Here is a 22,996-nt window from a genome sequence, read left to right as displayed (position 1 = left end):
TCTGAGCCCTCACCTGTGCTGAAGCTGAACAAACAGCAAATCGGGCTGCTATGGTGGGGAAGGCAGGCAGTGCCAGGAGAAGGGGGGTTGGGTTGACGACATTCCCACTGACCTCAGGCTTAAATCCTCTTTCAATATCTTTAGCCTCTATAAACTCAGTACTAGCTGGATCAGGTCCTCTTCCAAAGACTGACTGGATAAGTCTCTGAATTCCCCATAAACTCAGACCTCGCCCCCAGTCTAATGTTCTCTTTGATAACTCCCACCTCTGACAGCTACTGCTGTCAGGCCAGAGAATGAAATTCCCCGTTAGTTGAAGTTTCTTTGGAATGAAGAAGAATGACATCGAGCAGGGGGAAAACATTAGTGGAGGCAAGTCCTACCCAAGTAGCTGAACCGACCGCAGTCCTGCGCATGCCCCATTCAGCTGTGTTCCTGGTGCACCCCAGTGCTCCCCTTCCAGTCCCCAACCCCCTCAACCCCCCGCCCCACCGTGGGAACCTGACTCCCTACACCGGCTGCTACACCTGCGCTGAGAACAAACAGGGAGCTTCAGTGCGTCGGGTGAGGGTGGGTGCTGCCTGGAGACCACAGAGAAAGTCAGCCGCCTCCTCCTGGGTTAAGCCTGCGCTGGGCTGGGAGGCGAACCATACCCCACCTTCACCCCACCTCACTCCTGTTTATCCCGGGGAGTTCTCGCCGCTACCCCGGCCGCCCCTCGATCCCCAAGTCATTCTTCCTCCAGGCAGCCCTTTTCCCCAGCGGGGCGGGAATGCTGCCCCATTCCACATCGTTGCCCGCTGGGGAGGGTTCCTTGGGCGCTTTGCGTGGAAGCCTGGGTGTTGGGCCTGATGTAGGAGGTGAGGGTGCGGGGAACAGATGCAGGGGCTACCCCTGCCCCGAGGCAAAGAGCTGCAGGGAACGACCAGCGATGGTGTCACGGTCACTGCGGCCACTGCGGCATAGTTGGGTACCGTGGCGCTTCCCGCGGGCTAAGGTGTCTGCGCTGCAGCCGGTGATCCCAGCGTCTCGGTGGCCACCTCCTGGTTCCCCGACCCACCAGGAAAAGATGCTAAACCCTGCGGCAGCCGCGCCTTACCCTGTCCCTCTTAACGCTGCCTTCTTACCCAGCCTCCCTTCTCCCCGCTACCTCTCCATCCACTACTAACCTCTCCCCAAACCTCGCCAACACACACAGATACACACGCTCCCGAGAATTCCCCGGAACCGGGACGCTGGTGAAGGGGAGTGGACGGGAAGGAAATCTCTAAGAGAAGAAGGGAGAAATCTAGGGGGTGGGGTGCGGACAGCCCCCCGGGCGGGAAGCAAGACAGCCCCCGGGCGAGGGGCGGAGGGGCGCTGGTAAGCCAGGAGCTGGAGAGGGGGGCGGAGAGTCACCTGGCTGGACAGAGGCGGTCCCGAGCTTGGGAGGGAGGCGAGCAGAGGCGGGGCGCGCAGAGGAGGAGCGGAGGGACAGGGGCCAAGGCTGGGGGCGGGAACCAGGCGGGGCGCGAGCCTCAGCCGGAATCGCGGCGGGAGCAGGTGGAGCCGCAGCGGGAGCTCGCCCGGGCGAGCACTGGGAGGCGGCGGCTGAGCCGTGGCAATGGAGCTGCTAAAGCCAAACCGGAGCGTGCTGGGATCCGGACCCGGGCCGGGGGCTTCCCTGTGCCGCTCGGGGGGCCCCCTCCTCAACGGCAGCGGCACCGGCAACCTCAGCTGTGAGCCCCCACGCATCCGCGGAGCCGGGACACGAGGTGGGTGCCTCCCTAAGCCCCCTCCGCGAGCTCCTTCTCACTGCACCCCACAACACTCACAGAGGCCCCCATAGCCTTCTCAAAGGGATAGCCCACACTATCCCTTCATAGTACTCCCTCCGTCCCCAGACAGCTCCCCTGACACATCTGTCCTCCACAGCTCATAAAACTCCATCCCAGCTTCACACTACCTGGTCAGAGTCCCTTCACACCCTAGCCCCCTCGCCACCCCCAGAGCTCTTGGTCACCCCCAAAACGCATCACCTTCACCAACACACAGCCCACTGCTAGACAGAGACAGTGGGAAAGCAAGGACCTCCTCTGGCCAATCCCTTCCAAGTCTCTCCTTTCCTTTTGCAGTCAGTTCAGGGAGCCTCACTGGGAAAGGAAAGGAAGGAAGAAAGGCAAGATTGGGGGGATGAAGGGGACTGGCTGCGGGCAGAGGCAGTTACAATGGGAATAGGAAGTTACAGTCAATTACAAACAATTACAGTCTCCTGTGTTGCCCACCCCAACCCTTTGCCTTCCCCAAGAGATCTCCTAACCTGAATTAGGCTGGACATTGGATTGGGATCTGCTCTCCATTGCCCTCTTCCTCAAATCTCCTTGCCTCCCAAGCTGGAGTTCTTCTCAAGGCTCTATACCCTCTCTCTTTTGGTGTCTCCAAGTAATGTCTCTAGGTCCCTTCCAAGCCCCCTCTCCAACCTGCCTTTCCTTAGGTTTCACCCTTCTAGAGCCTGGCTGCCCCATTCATCATCCCATCCCCTTGTGCCACCTTTCCCTCCCATCCTCAGGCCGCTCTCACTCACCCAGTCCTGGAAATGACTTTCACTCCTCCCGTCACTCAACATCTACATTTTCTTGATGACCCAGCTCCAGTCATATTTTCCCCTTCCCATACCTTTTCTTTCCTTAAGTGGTTACTAGACAGCTGCTACTATAGTCCCTAGGCTAGGTGCCAGGCACACAGGACTAAACTAGAGCCAGTCTGGACTCTCATCTTCAATGCAGGAAAGAGACAAAAACCAATTTGAGAAACCACAGCCAGCATTTAGAATTCCCATAAGAGGGACAAAATTGTGGGCACCCAAAGGAGATGGGATCTGAAAACTTCACAGAGGGAATCTTGAAGTTGGAGTTCAGGAGGCAGAAAAGTAATAAGTGGGATTCCAGGAGAGGGAACAGCATTAAACAGAAGGAAATTATTCCATGCTCTAGAAGGGAAAGTGGGAATAAATTGTAATTGAAGGATTTATTTACCTCCATAAAATATCAAATACTTTCTCAGCTCATTGTTATATACTCTCTCATTCTTGCACTTGGATACTTTCACTCAACAAATATTTATTGAATCAGAGATTGTGCTAGGCACTAGGGACAGGAGTAAAACAAAACTGACACCGTTCTTATTTCAAGGAGCTCACAGTTCAGCCGCAGAGACAGACAAGTAAGCAGGGAATTGCCAGACAAAGAGGGCCGTGACTTGAGAGGGATGTGGAAACTCAGAAGAGGAGCACCTCTAGCCTAGCTTAGCCTTGGGAATCAAATTTGGCCTGCTGAGGAGGTAAAGGGTAAACTGAAATAAAAATTAAAATGCTGAGGGAAGTACTCTGTGACAACCTAGAGTGGGAGGCAGTGGGAGATGGGAGGGAAGTTCAAGAAGGAGGGGACATATTGTATACATGTGGCTGATTTGTGGTGATGTATAGCAGAAAACAGCACAATACTGTGAAGCAATTATCCTCCAATGAAAAATTTAAAAAGAAAAAAGCTGAGGGAAAGTCAGCCAAATGAAGGGGCAGAAAAGGCAAAAAGCATCTCAAGCAGAGGAACAGTATGTATAAACAGCCCGGAGTTTAAATCCATGGCACTTTCGTTCAGTGTATCACAGTTTCTGAGCGCCTGGAACATGTACCATAAGAGAGGAATAATGAACACTCAGGATGAAGACCAGCCTAGAGAGATTCCAGAAAAATGTATGGAACTGTCTAAGGAGTATAGATTTTATCCCGAGGTCAATGGAAACTGCTGAAAGGTGAAGTAGTGCTGCCAGGATTAGTTCTGTAGTAAAGAGGGTGGATTGGAGGACAAGAGATGGGCAGAGGGGCATCCCTTTGAAGGCTATTATGTTACATTGGCCCTGGTGAAAGATGGTACTGGCTTAGGCTAAGCTACTGGCAGTGGAGATGGAGAGAACTGGATGGATTGGAGAAACACTTCAGGAAGTGTAATCCACAGAACTTGATGATTTATTAGAAATGGAGAGGGAAGAAGAGGTCAAGGGATGACATCTAGGTTTCTGACTTAGACAACTAGATGGTTGTTGTGCTGTATATGGAGGATAATAAGGAAGCAGAAATAGATTTGAAGGAGGACATTATCCATTCAATTTGGAACCCACCGAGTTTAAATGCCAGTGAAATATCCAGGTGGAGTTGCCCAGTAAGCTATTAAATCCAAGGATCTGGGAGATACAAGCTGGAAATGCAGACTTGAAAGGTTTTTGTTTGTCTAGAGGAGGTAATGAAAGCCATGAAACTAGATTAAATCATACAAAGATTGTGTCAGATTAAAAAAAAAAAAGAGGTCCTGGGATAGGACCTTGAGGAAGACCAATTTTTAAAAGCCAAGCAGAAGAAGAGGAGTCCATGAAGGAGATCTAGATGAAACCATTAGAGAGACAAGAAGGCAAGGAAGAAAAGGAAAAAAAGGAAAATTTCAAACAAGGTATCACATGCTACCAGTATAAGTCAGATAAGGTCAGAATAACATCCTTCGGATTCAATGGAAAGGACATCCTAGGAGGAGCTGTGGGGTTAGGGTTAGGGTATTATTACTGACTACGGTCAGTTGAAGTTTGGGCCATGGAAAAGGGGTTATGAGAAGTGAACCAAGGCATGCAGATAAAAACTTCCATATGTTTTGAAGATAGAGAGACAAAGAAAAAACAGGATAGTTCTAGAAATAACATGAGGTTGGGGAAGTGTGTGTGTGTGTGTACATGCACCTGCACATATAGTTTGTCTTTTGAATGTGTATGTATTGCAGAGAAGAAACCATTTTTTAAATGTTGATGGGGAATGGGCCAAGAGAGAGGAAGGTTGAAGTGCAGAAGAGGGGCTAGTTGATAGAGTAAGGGACCTTGAGCAAGCAGAATGTGCAGTGATTCAGAGCCCAAGTCATCTAGATGCTGCTGCCTACACACACCCGGCAGAGACTGTCAGCCACACTCACTCAGCTATAACCCCTACAGACACATCTCACCCAGGCTCACCCAGTGCTACCAGTAGAAACGTGGCTGTTACCCACATTATTCTGATATAATCCACATACACTTAAATGTTTCCGATGTTCACTCAGAAACTACACACAGAAAGGACTTGTGGACACAGAACGTGAGGGAGAGGGTGGGACAAATTGCGAGAATAGCATTGATAGATATGCATTACCACTTGTAAAACAGATAGCTAGTGGGAAGCTACGGTATAGCACGGGGAGTTCAGCTCTGTGATGACCTAGAGAGGTGGAAGGAGGAGGGGTGGGAGGGAGGCTCCAGGGGGAGAGGACGTGCATATACACACAGCTAATTCATGTTGTTGTACAGCAGAAACTAACACAACATTGTAAAGCAATTATACTGCAATTTACAAAATAAATAAAATGGGAAAAAAAGAAGCTACCCACAGAAAAACAGACGCCACCCACACTTACTTTAATATTACCCACTGTCATTTCTATGTTACTCATCCATCAAACACACACGCTTTCACTTTTTATTATCCACATATAATCAAATATTACTCATGCTTACTTAAGGAACCCATCTCCAGGTATTACCTATAAAGTCATAGATATAACTCTTACATATTCAGATAATACCTGCAAAGACTCAAATACTACCTGTGGTCACTCAGACGCTGTTATTTTACTCAATCAGGTTAACATCCTAATCTGTTAACATCTCATATTTACACTCACTTAAATATTGCCCACATACACTTTCATATTACTTCTGCTCAGTCATCTAGGACCACCATCAGCTGGATATTTCCCTCATTCACATACAGACCTCTGAATGTAACCCATGCTTCCTGTAGATGTTACCTACAAAATGAGATGTTATCTGTAGACCCTGGCTCATTCAAATGTTACAACACTTATTTAGATATTATCTAAACTTAAAGGTAACCCACACTCAATCAGATATTACCTATAGACACATAGCTGTTACCCTTCTCCAGATATTGCCCACAGAAATATGTGTCAATCTCACCCACCCAGATATCATCTCTAATACTCAAGTATTCCCAAGGCTTACTCTGCTCTCATTCACAATCAGCTGGATGATACGCATGCTCACCACAGAAGCATGGGTACTACTTTGATGTCTGTGTGATGGGTAACCAAATCCAAGACACCAGTGAACGGCAGGATCTGAGGCATCAGCAGCTTCACTGTTCTGTGGAATCATTTCTTAGAAAAGCCTGTTCTTGTTTTATGTGACTCATCTGGATTTTTGTACCCACACTTGTATGCCCTCATCTGGACAGAACAAATGCAGATGCTCTAGATACCAGAAGCAGAACTGAACTGTTCCAGTCTTCTGAGTCCCCTGGTCTGATTTCTGATCTGCTGGCGTGGCATAGTGGTAAAGAACCCACCTGCCAATGTAGAAGACGTAGGAGACGGGTTCAATCCCTGGGTCAGGAAGATCCTCTGGATGAGGGTGTGGCAGCCCACTCCAGTATTCTTGCTTGGAGAATCCCATGGACAGAGGAGCCTGGCAGGCTACAGTCCATAGGGTCACAAAGAGTCCGACATGACTGAGTGACTTAGCACATACTCATCCCCAGCAGAATGACACCCACAGGTAGATTGTCAAGGCACTGATGGCTGTACCCCAGATGAATGAATGAGAAATGAGCTTTTCACAATTTATAGTGTCATCCAAACTTTAGGTGTGGTTACTGAATCAAGAACTAGTAGAAAGGGAACTCCTGGTGGTCCAATGGTTAGGACTCAGTGCTGTCACTGCCAGGGCGCCACAGTGCAGCCAAAAAAAAGAAAAATCTAGTTGAAGAGAAACATCCAGAGGACAGAGGAGGATGTGAGAGAGATGACAGAACTAGAGAGATAAGGGATGGGAGGAGAGGAGAAGGGCATAGAGGGGCAGTGAACTGAAAGGAGACACACAAAAATGCAAGATAGACCACTTGTTCTATTTTCTTGGGTCCAAGGACCTCTCTGACAGAGATCCCCCCTCCCAAATGTTCTTTATTTCCCCCTATACACACACATACACACGCACACCTTCCATAAGCCTCCCCTGCAGAGAGGGATCCCAGCTTCTAAATGAGACATAGACAGTTTGTGTATAATAGTAAAAGTAACACATCCCAAATCACAGCCTGTTATTGACCCCTTCCCCTGTACCACCCAAAAGATTCTCCAACATGGGTCTCCAAAGAAACAGAGGCAGTGAGGCAGCAAGGAGAGTGTATGCTGGAGCTTTAGAAGCACAGAGATGAAGGAGGGATGAGGAGAAGCAGAGCAGATGCGTGTATGTGGACAGTGACAGAGATCCAGTTAAGATTCATTAGCAAGCAGGTGTTAACACCTCCTGTGCAGGAAGCATTATGCCAAATGCTAGGGACATGCTGAAGAACAAGGTGGGCATTGCCCCTGCCCTCAAGAGCTCATAGTCTAGTGGCAGAGACAGAACATGAACATCATAATACGGTAAGAAATGCCAGGGTAGAGTCTGGTAGTGGCAGCGTGATGAATGACAGAGAAGTGAGGGAGCAGCAGGAGACAAAGCATTTTGGAAATGTAGAGACAAGATTCTGTTCTGATTCGGCTCCTCACTTGCTGTGTGCTCTGAGAAAGTAATGTCATTCCCGGATTCAGGGAGGGTACTGTACTGCTTAGTCGCTCAGTCATGTCTGACTTTTTGCGACCCCAATGGACTGTAGCCTGCCAGGTTCCTCTGACAATGGGATTTTTCAGTCAGGAATACTGGAGTGGGTTGCCATTTCCTTCTCCAGGGGATCTTCCCAACCCAGGAATAGAACCCACATCTCCTGTGTCTCCTGCATTGCAGGCATTTCAGTTAGGAGATTTCTTGTAAATAGTACTTCCTTGAAGTCTACAACAACTTCTGGGTAAGTATGTAACTATTGATATGGGGGGGGAAACAGTTTAATTTGGGAGTTAAGGCAAAAGTCAGCCAATGTATGGGGCTATGGAGAATGATGCAGCTCTGGGCCCTTCCATCTCCCCAACCTGGTAGGCTCTGTCCCTGCCCTCTTTCCTTCCAACCTCCAGTTTCCCTCACACTGAGGCCATGGGCAGGGGTGACTGGGTCCAGTTTAATTCAAATCAGTTTTGTCTTGGTTGTGATATGGCAGCCCAGTGATGAATCCTTCCCCCCAACAGGCAATGACACAAGTGAACGGGGTCAGCCCTTTGTCTAGCCCAGCAGTGCTACGTGTCCTTCCTGTGAGCTCCCAGAGCATTCTGTTATTCTTCAACCTCACTTCTTACCACACTGTGTGACAGATATCTATTTATATGTCTGAGTTTCCCTCTAGACTTCTAGAATGTGAGCTCTCAGATGACAGCTCTCGGGGCATTTGTCATGTTCATCTTTGTCCCCAGTGCCTAGTATAAAGATAATCCTCTGCAAATGCTTGTGGAGTGAGAGGGAATGTTTATAGATAATTAAAATACAAGGCAGAAAGTAAAGGCCGTTCTAACAGGTGTGTAGGGAACATGCATGGGTCAGAGGAAGGGGAGATTAGCTCCAAATAAGGTTTCCAGAGAGGCCTTATAGAGGAGGGAGCAGTCAGTCCTAGTCTTGAATGACAATGGTTAAGTAGTTCACCAGATAACAGAAAACAAGTTTAATATTGAGAGTCCTTCCCTGGTGGCTCAGACAGTAAAGCATCTGCCTACAATGCGGGAGACCTGGTTTCAATCCCTGGGTGGGGAAGATCCCCTGGAGAAGGAAAATGGCAACCCACTCCAGTATTCTTGCCTGGAAAATCCCATGGACGGAGGAGCCTGGTAGGCTACAGTCCGTGGGGTCCTAAAGAGTCAGACACGACTGAGCTACTTCACTTTCACTTTCAATGGGGGGAGGAGGGTATGAACAGTGGTGGGGGAGCAGTGAAAGATCAGTTTAGGCTGAGAAACCAACGTGAGCAAAGGAGAGTCATGAGTGCACCTGATGCCTCCCAGAAACTGAGTCATCTGGTGGCTTAAATGAGTGCATTGCAGGAATGAGGTGAGAGGAAGAAAAGGCCAGTTCTGGGAGAATCTTGATGACAAGCTGAAGACAGTTGAGAGTAGGTAAAGGGTCTTTGGCTTGTCTGTTTAGTGATTATTGTTGTTTTTTAAGACATTAAAGACACGATCAGACCTGTGTCTCAAAAGATAGCAGTCAGCAGGGTTGAATGATACCAGGAGGTCATTAAGTAGAATAGGCTGAGAAGGGACCTTTGGATTTGGTAGTTAAAGCTTAGTAACCATGAAAAGAAGTGTAATGAACACTTATGAACAGTAATGGGGAAGAGATCACTGGATTGTAATAGATTGAGGAGTGGATGAAAAGATGCAAATAATCTCTTCAAGAAGTTTGGCTGCAAAGAGAAAGAAGGATTTGGAGCAAAGCTTGAGAACAGATAGGGTTTCTTAAGGAAGGGTAGAGTTAGGCCACTTCAACTAGGCTTCTAGAGGTTAAAAGGGTAACAAATTCAAGTTCACCATTTACTGAGTGGGTCCTGGGCCAGTGGGGAAGGGGGAGGATTTGGGGATCAGGGGATCTGGCTGGGTAGTAGGGCTTGAAGAGTTGGGAATAAGTGAGACTGGACAGCCCAGCTGAGTGGGGGCCAGACCCCCTGCTGCCACCTCACCTCTTTCCTACCCAGAATTGGAGCTGGCCATTAGGGTCACCCTGTATGCTGTGATCTTTCTGATGAGTGTTGGAGGAAACGTGCTCATCATCGTGGTCCTGGGGCTGAGCCGCCGTCTGAGGACCGTCACCAATGCCTTCCTGCTCTCACTGGCAGTCAGCGACCTTCTGCTGGCTGTGGCTTGCATGCCCTTCACCCTCCTACCCAATCTCATGGGCACGTTTATCTTCGGCACAGTCGTCTGCAAGGCGGTTTCCTACTTCATGGGTAGGTGAACAATCGCCCTGCCTCCCTTAGCCCTCTCCTCCCCTAAAGTCCTTGCCGAATGTAGGGGTTTGTCTTCGTCTGGAGTGTGGAAGTCACACTGGGGAATGTGTAGCGCAAGTTTCCTAGGTAACCCTTTCCTCTTCCTTCCTAGGGGTGTCTGTGAGCGTGTCCACGCTAAGCCTCGTGGCCATCGCCCTCGAGCGGTACAGCGCCATCTGCCGACCACTGCAGGCACGCGTGTGGCAGACGCGCTCCCACGCGGCTCGTGTGATCGTAGCCACGTGGATGCTGTCGGGACTGCTCATGGTGCCCTACCCAGTGTACACTGCCGTGCAGCCAGCGGGGCCTCGTGTCTTGCAATGCATGCACCGGTGGCCCAGTGCGCGGGTTCGCCAAACCTGGTGAGGGTGCCTATTACCCATTCCTGAGAATTCCCTTCTCTTATTTCCATCAGTCAGAAGCATTACCCAGAATCTTGCTCCAACAATTATCACGACCCACCACCCTGGGATCCCCATTCGGGGCTCCTCCCCAGTTCTCTAGCCCTTACCAGCTGTACCCCGAATCCTACCTCTACCTCTAGGACGTGGTCACCAGCCCTAGATACACCAGTTCAGTCTTCCTCCATCAGTGATTATAGCTGGACAGGGATCCGCACTGACTGGTCTGCGCTCTGTCTCCAGGTCGGTACTGCTGCTCCTGCTCTTGTTTTTCGTGCCTGGGGTGGTTATGGCGGTGGCCTACGGGCTTATCTCCCGTGAGCTCTACTTAGGGCTTCGCTTTGACGGTGACAGTGACAGCGAGAGCCAGAGCCGGGTCGGAAGTCAGGGAGGGCTGCCCGGTGGCACAGGACAAGGTGTGTGAAATCCAGGAGAGGGCGGGACTTTGGGAAGGGGCGGGACATAAAGTGGGTGGGGCGGAAATGTGCGGGCTTTGAAGGATTCAGCCTCCAAATCTGACCGCCCACGGTCTGTGCTCAGGTCCTGCCCAGGCGAACGGACGTTGCCGGTCTGAGACCCGGCTGGCTGGTGAGGACGGCGACGGCTGTTATGTACAGCTTCCGCGCTCCCGGCCTGCATTGGAGATGTCTGCGCTGACCGCGCCCACGCCTGGCCCAGGATCCGGCACCCGGCCTGCCCAGGCCAAGCTGCTGGCTAAGAAGCGCGTGGTGCGGATGTTACTGGTGATCGTTGTGCTTTTTTTCCTGTGTTGGTTGCCCGTGTATAGCGCCAACACGTGGCGCGCCTTCGACGGCCCAGGCGCACATCGTGCACTTTCGGGTGCGCCCATCTCCTTTATCCACTTGCTAAGCTACGCCTCTGCCTGTGTCAACCCCCTGGTCTACTGCTTCATGCACCGTCGCTTTCGCCAGGCCTGCCTTGACACCTGCACCCGCTGCTGTCCTCGGCCTCCAAGGGCTCGCCCCAGACCTCTGCCGGACGAGGACCCTCCCACCCCCTCCATCGCCTCACTGTCCAGGCTGAGCTATACCACCATCAGCACGCTGGGGCCTGGCTGAGGGGTGGAGCGGGAGCGGGAGCGGGGCTGAGGCAGGACAGACGGATTCCTACCAGCTCAGCCCCGTCCAAACACACAAGAGACGCAGACCAGCTGACACGAGAGACTGACTAACCCCAATGGCCAGGAAAGGGTGGCTTACCTGACACTAAGGAAACAAACCAGACCCTCACACAGAAAAGGAGGCACTCAATGAGGGACTGAGCCTGGCACACAGAGCCATGGCACTGACCTTGGACAGACCCAGCGTCCCTAGCCGTGGACTGTCTCCACACTGTGGAAACCGACAGGGGCTGACCTGCCTCTCACACGTATAGCAGGGGCATTGAATCTTTCAGGGCTCTGGAGCCTGGCACAGGAATGACTCCTGAGATGCTCCGCTGTGCCCATAGTTTGACCTCACAGTGCCCTTCCCCATCAGTGCTGCAAACACCAACCTGCCTAATCTCACACTCCCCGGACCAACGAGCTGTTTTGCACTAAGAAGTCCCTTCATTCCTTTCCAGTTAAATAATCCCCTCACCGGACTTTTTCAAGAAATGATAAATGACTTGGTTTCCCCCTCAATTTCCTTTTTGGACTTTTCTGGGGCATGTGAGGGGGCATGGGATTTGGGAGTCCTCTCTGTCAGGTCCCTCCCCCTGCTGCTCACTCCTGTGCATGACCCCCTGCCAAAAAGCCCATGGTCTGAGTCTAGATGAGGCTGTGTGAATTCTCTCTGAGTGGTCAACCTGGACCCACCTCACACCAGAGTCACAAAGCTGAGAATAAGGTTAGGGGTGGAATACGCATGGCACATCATCATTCCTAAGCACACTGTCCTAAAGTGGTCCCCTTGTTAGGGTACTGTATTAATAGATGCTTATTAAAATTTTAATGAAAAAAGGAAGCACTGTATGTTAAGACTCAGTTTATTCACTGTGTATTTGTAATAATATGGGGCCAGAACATAACAGATATACAGAATTAGAGTCGGACCTTTTAATGCACTGTTACCTGTGGAAGCACCTTTTACTGGCCAGCAACAAGGAGAGGTGCAGTGGGAAAGGAGGTAGGGGGGTGCTGAACCTAAATGAAAGTCCTGGAAATCAGTCTCCCTGTTGACCATAAGACTGATCCAGCCCCAGAGAGAGGCAGAGATAGCAAATCACCCCTGCACACATACAGTGACAAACCAGGAAGAACAGATGATCTCACCGAGGGAACGCACAGAAATAGACAGAGGTGTGGTATGCTAGGAGAGGGCTCCTTGACACTTCATCTTGTAACAGGTGGAGAAACTGAGGCCCAGCACAAGAAAGAAAGCAGCTCAAGGTCATACAAGAAATTAAAGCAAGACAGGAATAATCTTATTGAAGTAGACACTGAGCTGGAGGTGGAAGAGAAGCCATACCCTCTGGTGTCAGACCCAAACTTTGTGGGCCTTGAGCTTATAAAATTGGGTGTCCCTTTTTTAAGAAAAAAAATTCAAAATTACAGCTACAAAATTGCTAGGACACTGTCCAGGGCCTTGGAAGAGATCCCTGCAAGTGAGGATCCCTGAGATGTAAGCTCCATTAGCTTCACAGCCAATAATGCCTCTAAAATCCACCCACTAACAACATTGAACAAACACTGGATGGAGTGAAGGGCAGTGAGAAAGGAGAGTGGTCTGTTTACCAGTTCTGAGCTGCTCCTATCCATCCTTTCTGCAGGGCTCTCGGCTGCAAGAGGCAGGAGGAAGGAAGAAAAGGAGGGAGAAGGCGTTCCAAGCTGTCAACTAAGACAGTACTGGTTAAAAATAGAATCCCAGCTGGTCGGAGTTGTGGAAAGCAAGATATTGAGCTTTGCTCACTCATGCCAGCTTTTCCAGGGGGTGGGAGTAGGTTTGCCCACAGCCTTCACGGCACTCTCTGATCTTCATTCCCACCATCCTTTCTGAAGGAGATACAGCCTTGAAGAGGCTCCCCCACTGTCAGTCCTTCCGGCTTGGGCCCAGGTTCCTAATGTCCGTCAGATGGTGGTGGGGAGCTCAGCAAGGGAGGGCTGGTACTCATAGCTCATGAGGTCACGGAGAGCTCATACTCCAAGCCTCTCAGCCTGGAATATGAGCTCAAGTATGGTGGTCCAGGGCTACCCTAGAACCTAGCACATAGGCACAGCCTGAATAATGCCATTTCCCACACTGCGCAGTCTTTTCTTCTACAGAATACTTAACACATCCGTCACCCTGTGCCCGATCTAGTTACCTGATGTGGAATTTGGGGTCCTTCCATCTATTTTCCATCTCTGGAGATCTGACAGAACATTTCAGGTCTGGATTTTAATATCACTGTCTCCGTGAAGTCCTGCTTGGTCATCCTCACAAAGCTTGTCTGCTCATAGAGTACTTACTGCTTTCTCTCTTCTAGCATAGTTATTTATGTTCCTGCCTGATTTCCCATCCTGGGCAGGGAACAGCATGATGTCATGGGAAGATGACTGAGCCTGGGCCTAGAAGGTGGAGTGATGGAGTGGGTAGGGGTGAAATCCAATGCTTCTTGATTCTGTGTGACAGGAGTTTATATATACTAATTCATCTCATTCTCAAAACTCTTCTCCAGAACATTTCTCTTCATTTGACAGAAGAGGAAAGTGAAGCTGAGAAAGCTTAAGGGAGTTGCGTGAGGCCCTGCAGCTAGAAGGGAGACAGGAACTGAGCTCAGGTTTCTGCCTCTAAAGCTTTGTTTCCTTCCATTAAGCTGTTTTGCCTTCCTTCAAACCTTGAAGATCTGGGTACCAGTGGTCCTGCCTTTTAAAAGTTGTGTGATTTTGTGCAACTTATCTCAATGAGTCTCAGTCTCATCTGTAAAATAGGAAGAATTACATTGTCTTCTGCAATATTGTGATTTATAAGAAATATATATTAATGTATTCAGTTCAGTTCAGTTCAGTCGCTCAGTCGTGTCTGACTCTTTGTGACCCCATGAATTGCTGCATGCCAGGCCTCCCTGTCCATCACCAACTCCCAGAGTTCACCCAAACTCATGTCCATTGAGTCGGTGATGCCATCCAGCCATCTCATCCTCTGTCGTCCCCTTCTCCTCCTGCCCCCAATCCCTCCCAGCATCAGGGTCTTTTCCAATGAGTCAACTCTTTGCATGAGGTGGCCAAAGTATTGGAGTTTCATCCTCAGCATCATTCCTTCCAATGAACTCCTAAGACTGATCTCCTTTAGGATGGACTGGTTGGATCTCGTTGCAGTCCAAGGGACTCTCAAGAGTCTTCTCCAACACCACAGTTCAAAAGCATCAATTCTTCAGCGGTTAGCTTTCTTCACAGTCCAACTCTAACATACATACATGACCGCTAGAAAAACCATAGCCTTGACTAGACAGACCTTTGCTGGCAAAGTAACGTCTCTGCTTTTGAATATGCTGTTTAGGTTGGTCATAACTTTCCTTCCAAGGAGTAAGTGTCTTTTAATTTCATGGCTGCAATCACCATCTGCAGTGATTTTGGAGCCCAAAAAAATAAAGTCTGACACTGTTTCCACTGTTTCACCATCTATTTCCCATGAAGTGATGGGACCGGATGCCAAGATCTTCGTTTTCTGAATGTTGAACTTTAAGCCAACTTTTTCACTCTCCTCTTTCACTTTCATCAAGAGGCTTTTTTTTTTTTTTTTTGATCCTTCAGAAGCCCCAGTTCTAGCATCTCCATGCCTGGAAGGAAGCCACCAAAGGGAGGCCAGTTCCACAAAACTTGAGGATGGCGGTTGTGCTGGAAATCTCATCCCCCTCAAACCTTCCAAGAAGGCAGGTTTCCAGCTAAGTCTCAGATATGGGGACAAACCAGAAAAGAGACAGTCTCACAGTGAACAGGCACAGGGGGTCTTGTGCCAGACAACTCTCACAGACAACTCAAGCCAGAGCCTTGGACAACCATACAATCTGGTTACTCAGGTCTGATTAGTGGAAAGCAAGGGATTCTTTAAGGAAAGACTGTTCCTTCAAGTTATCTCTGTGGGAGGAGAGGTGGGAAGGAAGAAAAGAAAATGGAAAGGGTGGAGAAGCAAGCAGGCCCCATCTGAGGTCAAAGCTTTGGGCTGGGATGTAATGCCTATAAGTGGGGCCATGCTGGAAGCGGCAGTCCCTATTGCAGATTCTAACCGTGGTTCTCTGTCTGCTTCCTGTTCTCTGAATCTCATTCACTGTCCCCCAACCTTATGGGGCACTTGTTCAGTCAGATGCTTGGTCTGTTGCTAGCACCAGTCATGAAGATTAACACCTCCCTTTAGGTAGGGCTCAGTCTTTTGGAAACAATTCTAGCCCAGCCGTGTATCCACATCTTGAGAAAGGAAATAGTTAACCAAATAGGCCCTTTGTCTTAGGTACTTTGTCTTAACCAAACAGGCACATTGTCTTAATCAAAGTGGGCGCTTTGTCTTAGTAAAACAGTTTGGGGCTCCAGAATACTCACCTGACGGGTCAGTAGTAAGAGATAAGACATGAAAGGGCTCTTGAGGAAGTTACATTTATTTAAATGGTAAGGCTGGTTTGAGTAAATTTCTCAGGGTGAAACAAATGGGCTTCAAGTAATGAGGGAAAGGCAGAACACTAGACATTACCTGACAGGATACAAGATTCCATCTAAGTGTCAGGGAACAGGGCTAACACTGCACGTGGGCAAGGAAAGGCAGGTGCAAAGATTCCACCTGGACAGGGACAGAGCGTTCCAGGTGGGACTCAATCTGTAGGAGGGGGGGGATCCCCGGAGGAGGGGGGAGTGCGGAGGGATCTACTTTTTTGCCTTAAACCAGAGATAATCCCTTGATCCTTCTAAATTTAGGCATATGGATTTCCCAGATGGCTCCGTGATAAAGAATCCACCTGCCAATGCTGGAAACGTGGGTTTGATCCCTGGGTCAAGAAGATCCCCTGGAATAAGAAATGTCAAACCACTCCAATATTCTTGACTGGGAAATCCCATGGACAGAGGAACCTGGCGGGCTACAGTCCATGGAGTCACAAAGAGTCAGACATGACTGAGTGACTGAGCTCAAGCACACACGTACAACCCTCCAGGAAGTAACAAGCAGCAATTCAGGAAATTTAAAGGCCAGCCCCTGGGCTGCCTATATGTGGGGATCTGTAGTTCATCCCAGAAAAGAGAAGCGTATAGGGTGGCTGAGGTAGGAAGCCTGGCTATAAGTGCACCCAGAGAGGTAGAGGGCCCTCACATTGTCAGGGAACAGCTGCACCCACCAACTTGAAAGGTGATGCAGGTCAAACCAGAATTAGCAGCAAAAGTGGGGATCTGGCCAAAGGAGACCAATACGCAGCTCCAGGGTAAAGAGCTAACAACAGTTACTTGGTCTGAAAACCGATCTCACTGGAAGGATCTGGTACCCAGTACGCCCCAATGCCATTAACTATGGAGTGACTGGCTCTGACTGGTTACTTTCTATTTCTGAGCCTCACTTTCCCTCATCTGTTGGTATCCCTCACTTGGAGATATTTCATGACTTGCTATATAGTTGTGAAGGCTACGTGAGCTGGAGCAGCTGTCTTCCAAGGAAATGCACAAGCTCAGGAAGATTATTAGACACCCTAGCATTGAGATCATGCTGGTAGCCACTGCCATAAGTAATCCAAAATAAAAATAATACTGAATAATAACATCATGTAATAAAGTCCAGTAAACTTCTGCCTTTCCCATGAGGAGTACTTTAGAGTTTTTTTTTTAATCTCAAACACTGATTTACTTATTTAATATTTTTATTAGTCATATATACACATAGTTTAAAGGAAATTCCTAGGTTGGTCAGTGGTAAAGAACCCACCTGCCAATGCAGGAGATTCAGGAGATGTGGCGTCGATCCCTGGGTCAAGAAGAGCCCCTGGAGAAGGAAATGGCAACCCAGTCCAGTATTCTTGCCAGAAAAATCCCATGGACAGCAGAGCCTGGTGGACCTTAGTCTATGGTGTCACAAACAGTCAGACACGACTGAGCACACATACAGTTTAAAGAATCATGTATTCTACGATATCAAGACAAACAGCAGTCCCCAGACCTCTAAACTGCTCGTTTCCCCTCCTACAGAGGGAATTACTTTCAAATCTCTTATCCATTTTTTCCTAGTATTTATTACCATGTCTTTTAATAACATGCTAATATTACTTCTGGTTCTTCTGTTTGGCAGTATTATCTATTGGCCACTCTCCAAGGAAGATGAGGGTTTAACTCTCATTTCCACCAACCAGACGCACACACTCCTATATCACCTTCTCACCCAATAAAATAATAAGATATCACTGCTGTTGTTTAGTCACTAAGTTGTGTCCACCTCTGTGTGAGCCTAAGGACTATAGCCTACCAGGCTCCTCTGCAATTTTCCAGGCAAGAACACTGGAGTGGGTTGCCATTTCTTTCTCCAAAATAATAGCATAATTTTTGTTATTGTGACATCCAGGCACAAAGATGATCCTCAGTGATATTCACCTCCCTGTATTCCAGCCCTTTGTCGTCCTGTTTCACTTCACAAGGCTGTGTACGTAACCAACAAAATATCAGAGTGTTTAATAAAAATGGGATCCCACTCTGCACTTGTACAACTTGGCCTAACTCACTTTACCTTAATCCAACCCTGTTGGATTTTGTCTTTAACATTTTGATGTTTTTGTTCATCGTGGATTTTTTTGCATAAATTTTAACATTTTTAATATTGCACAAAGTATTTTTAATGTTGATCATTAAATTTTTTGATGCTCTTTTAAGTCTTTCACCCAAAACAAGAAAGCTTCTTAGTCTTGGCCCTTACATATCCTAATAGCTTCTTGAGAAAGAATTCATGGAAAGTAAACTTTAGGAAAGTAATCTTTATGTCTGAAAGTGTTAGTTGCTCAGTCATGTTCAACTCTTTGCGACCCCCATGGACTGTAGCCTACCAGGCTCTTCTGTGTGTGGAATTCTTCAGGCAAGAATCTGGAGTGGGTAACCATTGCCTTCTCCAGGGGATCTTCCTGGCCCAGCGATTGAAACCTGGTCTCTTGCATTGCAGGCAGATTCTTTACTATCTGAGCCACCAGGGAAGTCTTTATATCTATATATGTAATTCACCCTCACACTGGATTCCTAGTTTGGCCAGATATAGAATTCCAGGTTGGGAATTTTTTAACCTATATTTTGAAGATATGCTTTTGAAGACCAAAGTCATTTGACTTCTGATCCTTTGCTCTACAATAGTGGCTATTAATTTTGGAATTTGGAATTGTACAGGTCCATCCTGCTCACAGTAGGGCAGGACTTAGTTTAACAGTGGAGGACTGATAGCTGATTGGAAGTCTGAGCAGTGGATGGAGCTTGTCTTCTGGGAGCTTCTTTATAGGGTGATATAGTTAAGCTATTTGTTGGAATCTCCAGATGTTAAGACCTTCAGTTCTTTCTTCATTGGCTGGTGAGATGTCCTAGAGAACTTCTCCAATTTCCTGGAGAGAATAAAGACCTGGTTTCCAGCATTTGGAGAGCCAGTGGGAAAAGACTTTGGCATGGGGGTAGGCTTGATGGGGCATTTACTGTGCATATGGATACTTAATGTTGGTTGGTACTGGCTGTGTGTGTGTTGTATTGCTGTAATATATATGAATTAATATATTAATTATAAGATTAATTCAAGTATATTGATTTATATATATTGTATGTCAATAAGTTTATACTTGTTGCCATATATAAATACATTTTACATTTAGGTATATCTGTATACCAAAATGAGATAAGGAGGTTATACATTTATTATTTAAATTTATAGAGACCTAAACTAAACATTAGACCTAAATTAACATATCTCTAAATTTATGTTGTTAAAATGTAAATTTTAAAAAATTTTAAAAATTAAATTGACAACTGCTTGATAATTCCTTTGCAATAAAACCCCCATAGGTGTAATTGGGGTGGCCAGACAAAAAATTGGTTTTATAGCAAAACAGCCCCCTAGAGTGGGTACATCTTCCTGCTCAAACTAAAAAAGTAGTGCTTCTTATCCAGGATTGACAGCTACTTTGATATTAAATGAAAAAAGCGGAACATTGAATTATTTGGTAAAGAGCCATCAGAAATTGTAATTCCATATAATAAGGAACAACTTGTTGCTCTTCTAATGTTTGATAAAAATTGGCAGATTGCTATAGGAAACCATTTTGGTCAAAATTTTGCATCATTTACCCTCACATGTTTTGCTGAATTTTATATCCAGACATCCAGTTATTTTTCCTGTCAGATGTAAACAATCTCCTAGTCCAAATGCTCAGATAGCCTTTACTGACGGGTCAGCAAATGGTAAAGCCTCCATAGTTACTAAAAATCACCAAAAGGTTTTAGAAACACGGGAAACTTCATCTCAAAGCGCTGAAATAACAGCAGTCATAGAGGCTTTTCCTATGTTTGCAGATGAGGAATTTAACCTTTATTCTGATTCTCAGTATATTGTCAGGTTGTTTCCACATATTAAAACTGCGGTTTTGTCTGAAAATAAAACTACCATATTTCATTTGTTAACTAAATTACAGCAACAAATTTGGAAAAGAAACAAAATATTTTTCATTGGACACATTCGGGCTCATTCCAGATTGCCCGGCCCTTTAAATGCCTTTAATGATTTGGCTGACTTGTTAACCAGAAATACAGTGGCTACTGTGATTGAGGAGGCCAGAGCCTCTCACTCACTTCATCATCAAAATGCTACTGCTTTAAGATATCAATTCCAAATTCCCAGAGAGACTGCTCGAGAGATAGTGCGTTCTTGCTTACACTGCCCCACTGTTTATAATAGTCTACCTATGAGAGTTAATCCTCACGGTCTTAAGCCCAATGTACTCTGGCAAATGGATCTAACTCATGTTTCTTCATTTGGAAAACTGTCCTCTGTTCTGTAACGGTAGACACCTTTTCTCATTTTATTATTGCAACTGCTCATACAGGGGAAGCAATTAAAGATGTAATACAACATTTCTTTACTTGTTTTTCATATTTGAGCCTGCTAAAAGCTCTGAAAACTGACAATGCTCCTGTGTCTAAGTCTTTTCAGGAATTTTGTATAAAGTTTCAAATTAAACATAATACAGGCATCCCTTATAATCCCCAGGGACAGGCCATTGTTGAAAGAGCACATTAAACATTAAAAATCCAAATTCAAAAACTAAAAGAAGGGGAGTTTAAGTATAGTTCTCCCCATCAAATCTTGCAACATGCTCTTTTCGTAATAAATATTCTAAATACAGATCTGGCTGGAACTACTGCAATGCTTCGTCATTGATGCCTGGAGCAATTAAATGCAAAACCATTAGTCAAATGGAAGGACCTCCTCTCAGGACAATGGAAGGGTCCTGACCCATTATTAACTAGCGGTCGAGGATGTGCTTGTATTTTTCCACAGGATGCAGATTCTCCAATTTAGATCCAGGACAGACTGATTTGCCATGTTGCAGACCCCCAGACATCCAGTTCCCCCATTGCTTCGATCACAAAAGAGAAGCCCGCCAGAAGGGGAGGCAAGATAAACATTGAGATCCTGGCACGACCGATGGGGCTGCTGCAGTGCGAACTCCAACCAGAAAATAATTCTACTTATTCTGTTTTGGCTTGTCTACCCTCTCCTTATGTTTTTCTCTTTACCAATGATTCTGGAAAACTTAATGTACATGTGACTTTCACTGGTGGACCCAATGTAGTGACTTGTGAACAATGCATGCTCTTATCTTGTTTAAACCCTCAATATAATGTTTGCTCCTTTGTAGTGTTACAACGTCCACCTTATCTTATGATGTAACCACTTATTGATATGTTAACTATAGTCTTGCTGTGTTACAACAACTACAAGATTTAATGTGATCATGACAATTTGTGAGTACTTATTTTAGGAATATCAGCTTTAATAGCAGCAATTACTTCTGTTACTGTGGCAGCAATATCATTGACTCAACAAGTGCATACTGCCCAATATGTTGATACCATGTCTAAAAATGTTTCTTTAACTCTAGCAACACAGGAAGCTATAGATAGGAAATTAGAGATGAGAGTAGACGCCTTAAAAGAGGCAATAATGCATATTGGGACTGAGTTACAGCCTTTAAAAGTGAAAATGGCTCTGTCTTGCCACGCTGATTACCGGTGGATATGCGTGACATCTTTAAAGGTAAACGAGACAGATTATGAATGGGAAAAAATCAAAAATCATATCGCAGGTGTTTGGAACAGCTCTGACATTGGCCTGGACTTAGGGAAACTTCATAATCAAATACAGACCCTGGAACACTCTCAACTGGATTTTACCACCGCTGGAGCAGCTAATGACTTTTTTCACACCTTCTCTAACTTTACTTCTGGAAAAAACATTCTGTCTAATATCTTTAGTTCTAGTTGTGCTTCTCATAATCATTCTTCCTTGTATTGTCAGGATTCTTCGGCAGAACATTCAAAAGCTCGCGACTGAGCTGCATCTGGCTGTTTTAAGAAATAAAAAAAGGGGGAGATGCCGGGAGCCGGCATATTGCATATTGAGTGCATATTGCATATTGAGTGCAGCACTTTTCAGGATCTGGAATAGCTCAACTGGAAATTCTATCACTGCCGGTAGCCAGCGTGAGGAACTCCGCCCATAACAAAGGTCATGAGGAAGGAGGCTCGGCATACGCAAAGGCGGGATCGAGCTTCAGGAGTCCCCCTGGAAATTCTCGAGCATATACCCCCAAAACCAGAGTCTGCCTACTTTCTGCTTTGTGCTTTCACCTACACCTCTGACTTTACGGGGGGCTGTCCCCCACTACCTCTCTGAAAAAAGTTAGCTTACAGCTCCAGTTAATAATTCCTGGGTGTGACAGTGTTTAACCTACAAACTCCTTTGGAAATCCTCTAGCCTGCCTGAATAGGTTTTTCCGGCCACATGTGATTGTTCAGAGCCTCCCAACTGTGAGAGGCAGGAGATGTTCTAAACTGTCTAAACACAGATTCTTTTGAGTAGTTAAAAGATTGATTAGAAATTGTATTGGTGAAGGGATTTTCACTTGTTGGGCCAATGTTTGCTGCTAAGTTTCCATATCCCTTACCTGCTGTGTCCCTGGCAGTGTATTGGTTAATATAATTGGTGTAAATAGTAGCTTTAATGTTTGTAACCTGGGACCCTTGAGTTAATTCTTTTTGTAGCCCACCACACCTTTGCGCTGTACGAATGCAACTTTATCTAATGCTTTTGGAGGGTGGCTCCTGACCAATCACCTTTAGAGAAAAATAAGTTTTCTGAAGAAAAGGTCTTAAAATGTTAACAGGCCTCCGGGCCAGAAGATGATGCAAATCACCTAAGCTTTTGCATATGATAAGTTTGCAGGAAGAAAGCCTGGTTTGCTGCAAGACTCTACCCCTTCCCCCATTATCCTCTGTGCATAACTTAAGGTATAAAAACTACTTTGAAAAATAAAGTGCGGGCCTTGTTCACCGAAACTTGGTCTCACCATGTCGTTCTTTCTCTTACCTTCTGGCTGAATTATTCAGCCTCTTTTCTCCACTGAATTTCCTCACTGAGCTATCCTTATT

General features: G+C 46.7%; 1 protein-coding gene across 1 annotated transcript; it reads left to right on the top strand.

The window, feature by feature from the left end:
• The first annotated feature begins 1,497 nt into the window (after nt 1-1,497).
• On the top strand, nt 1,498-12,341 carry CCKBR (cholecystokinin B receptor). Its single transcript, NM_174262.3, is given in 5 exon segments — nt 1,498-1,754; nt 9,683-9,934; nt 10,086-10,335; nt 10,618-10,790; nt 10,915-12,341. Coding segments are annotated over 5 exon segments (1,365 nt in total). The 5' UTR covers nt 1,498-1,603; the 3' UTR covers nt 11,454-12,341.
• Nucleotides 12,342-22,996: the final 10,655 nt, after the last annotated feature.

Source organism: Bos taurus, chromosome 15 (assembly GCF_002263795.3).
Source record: "Bos taurus isolate L1 Dominette 01449 registration number 42190680 breed Hereford chromosome 15, ARS-UCD2.0, whole genome shotgun sequence".
NCBI classification, from domain to species: domain Eukaryota; kingdom Metazoa; phylum Chordata; class Mammalia; order Artiodactyla; family Bovidae; genus Bos; species Bos taurus.
Note: the sequence above shows the minus strand (reverse complement) of the source record. Positions and strands in the feature narration are given on the sequence as shown.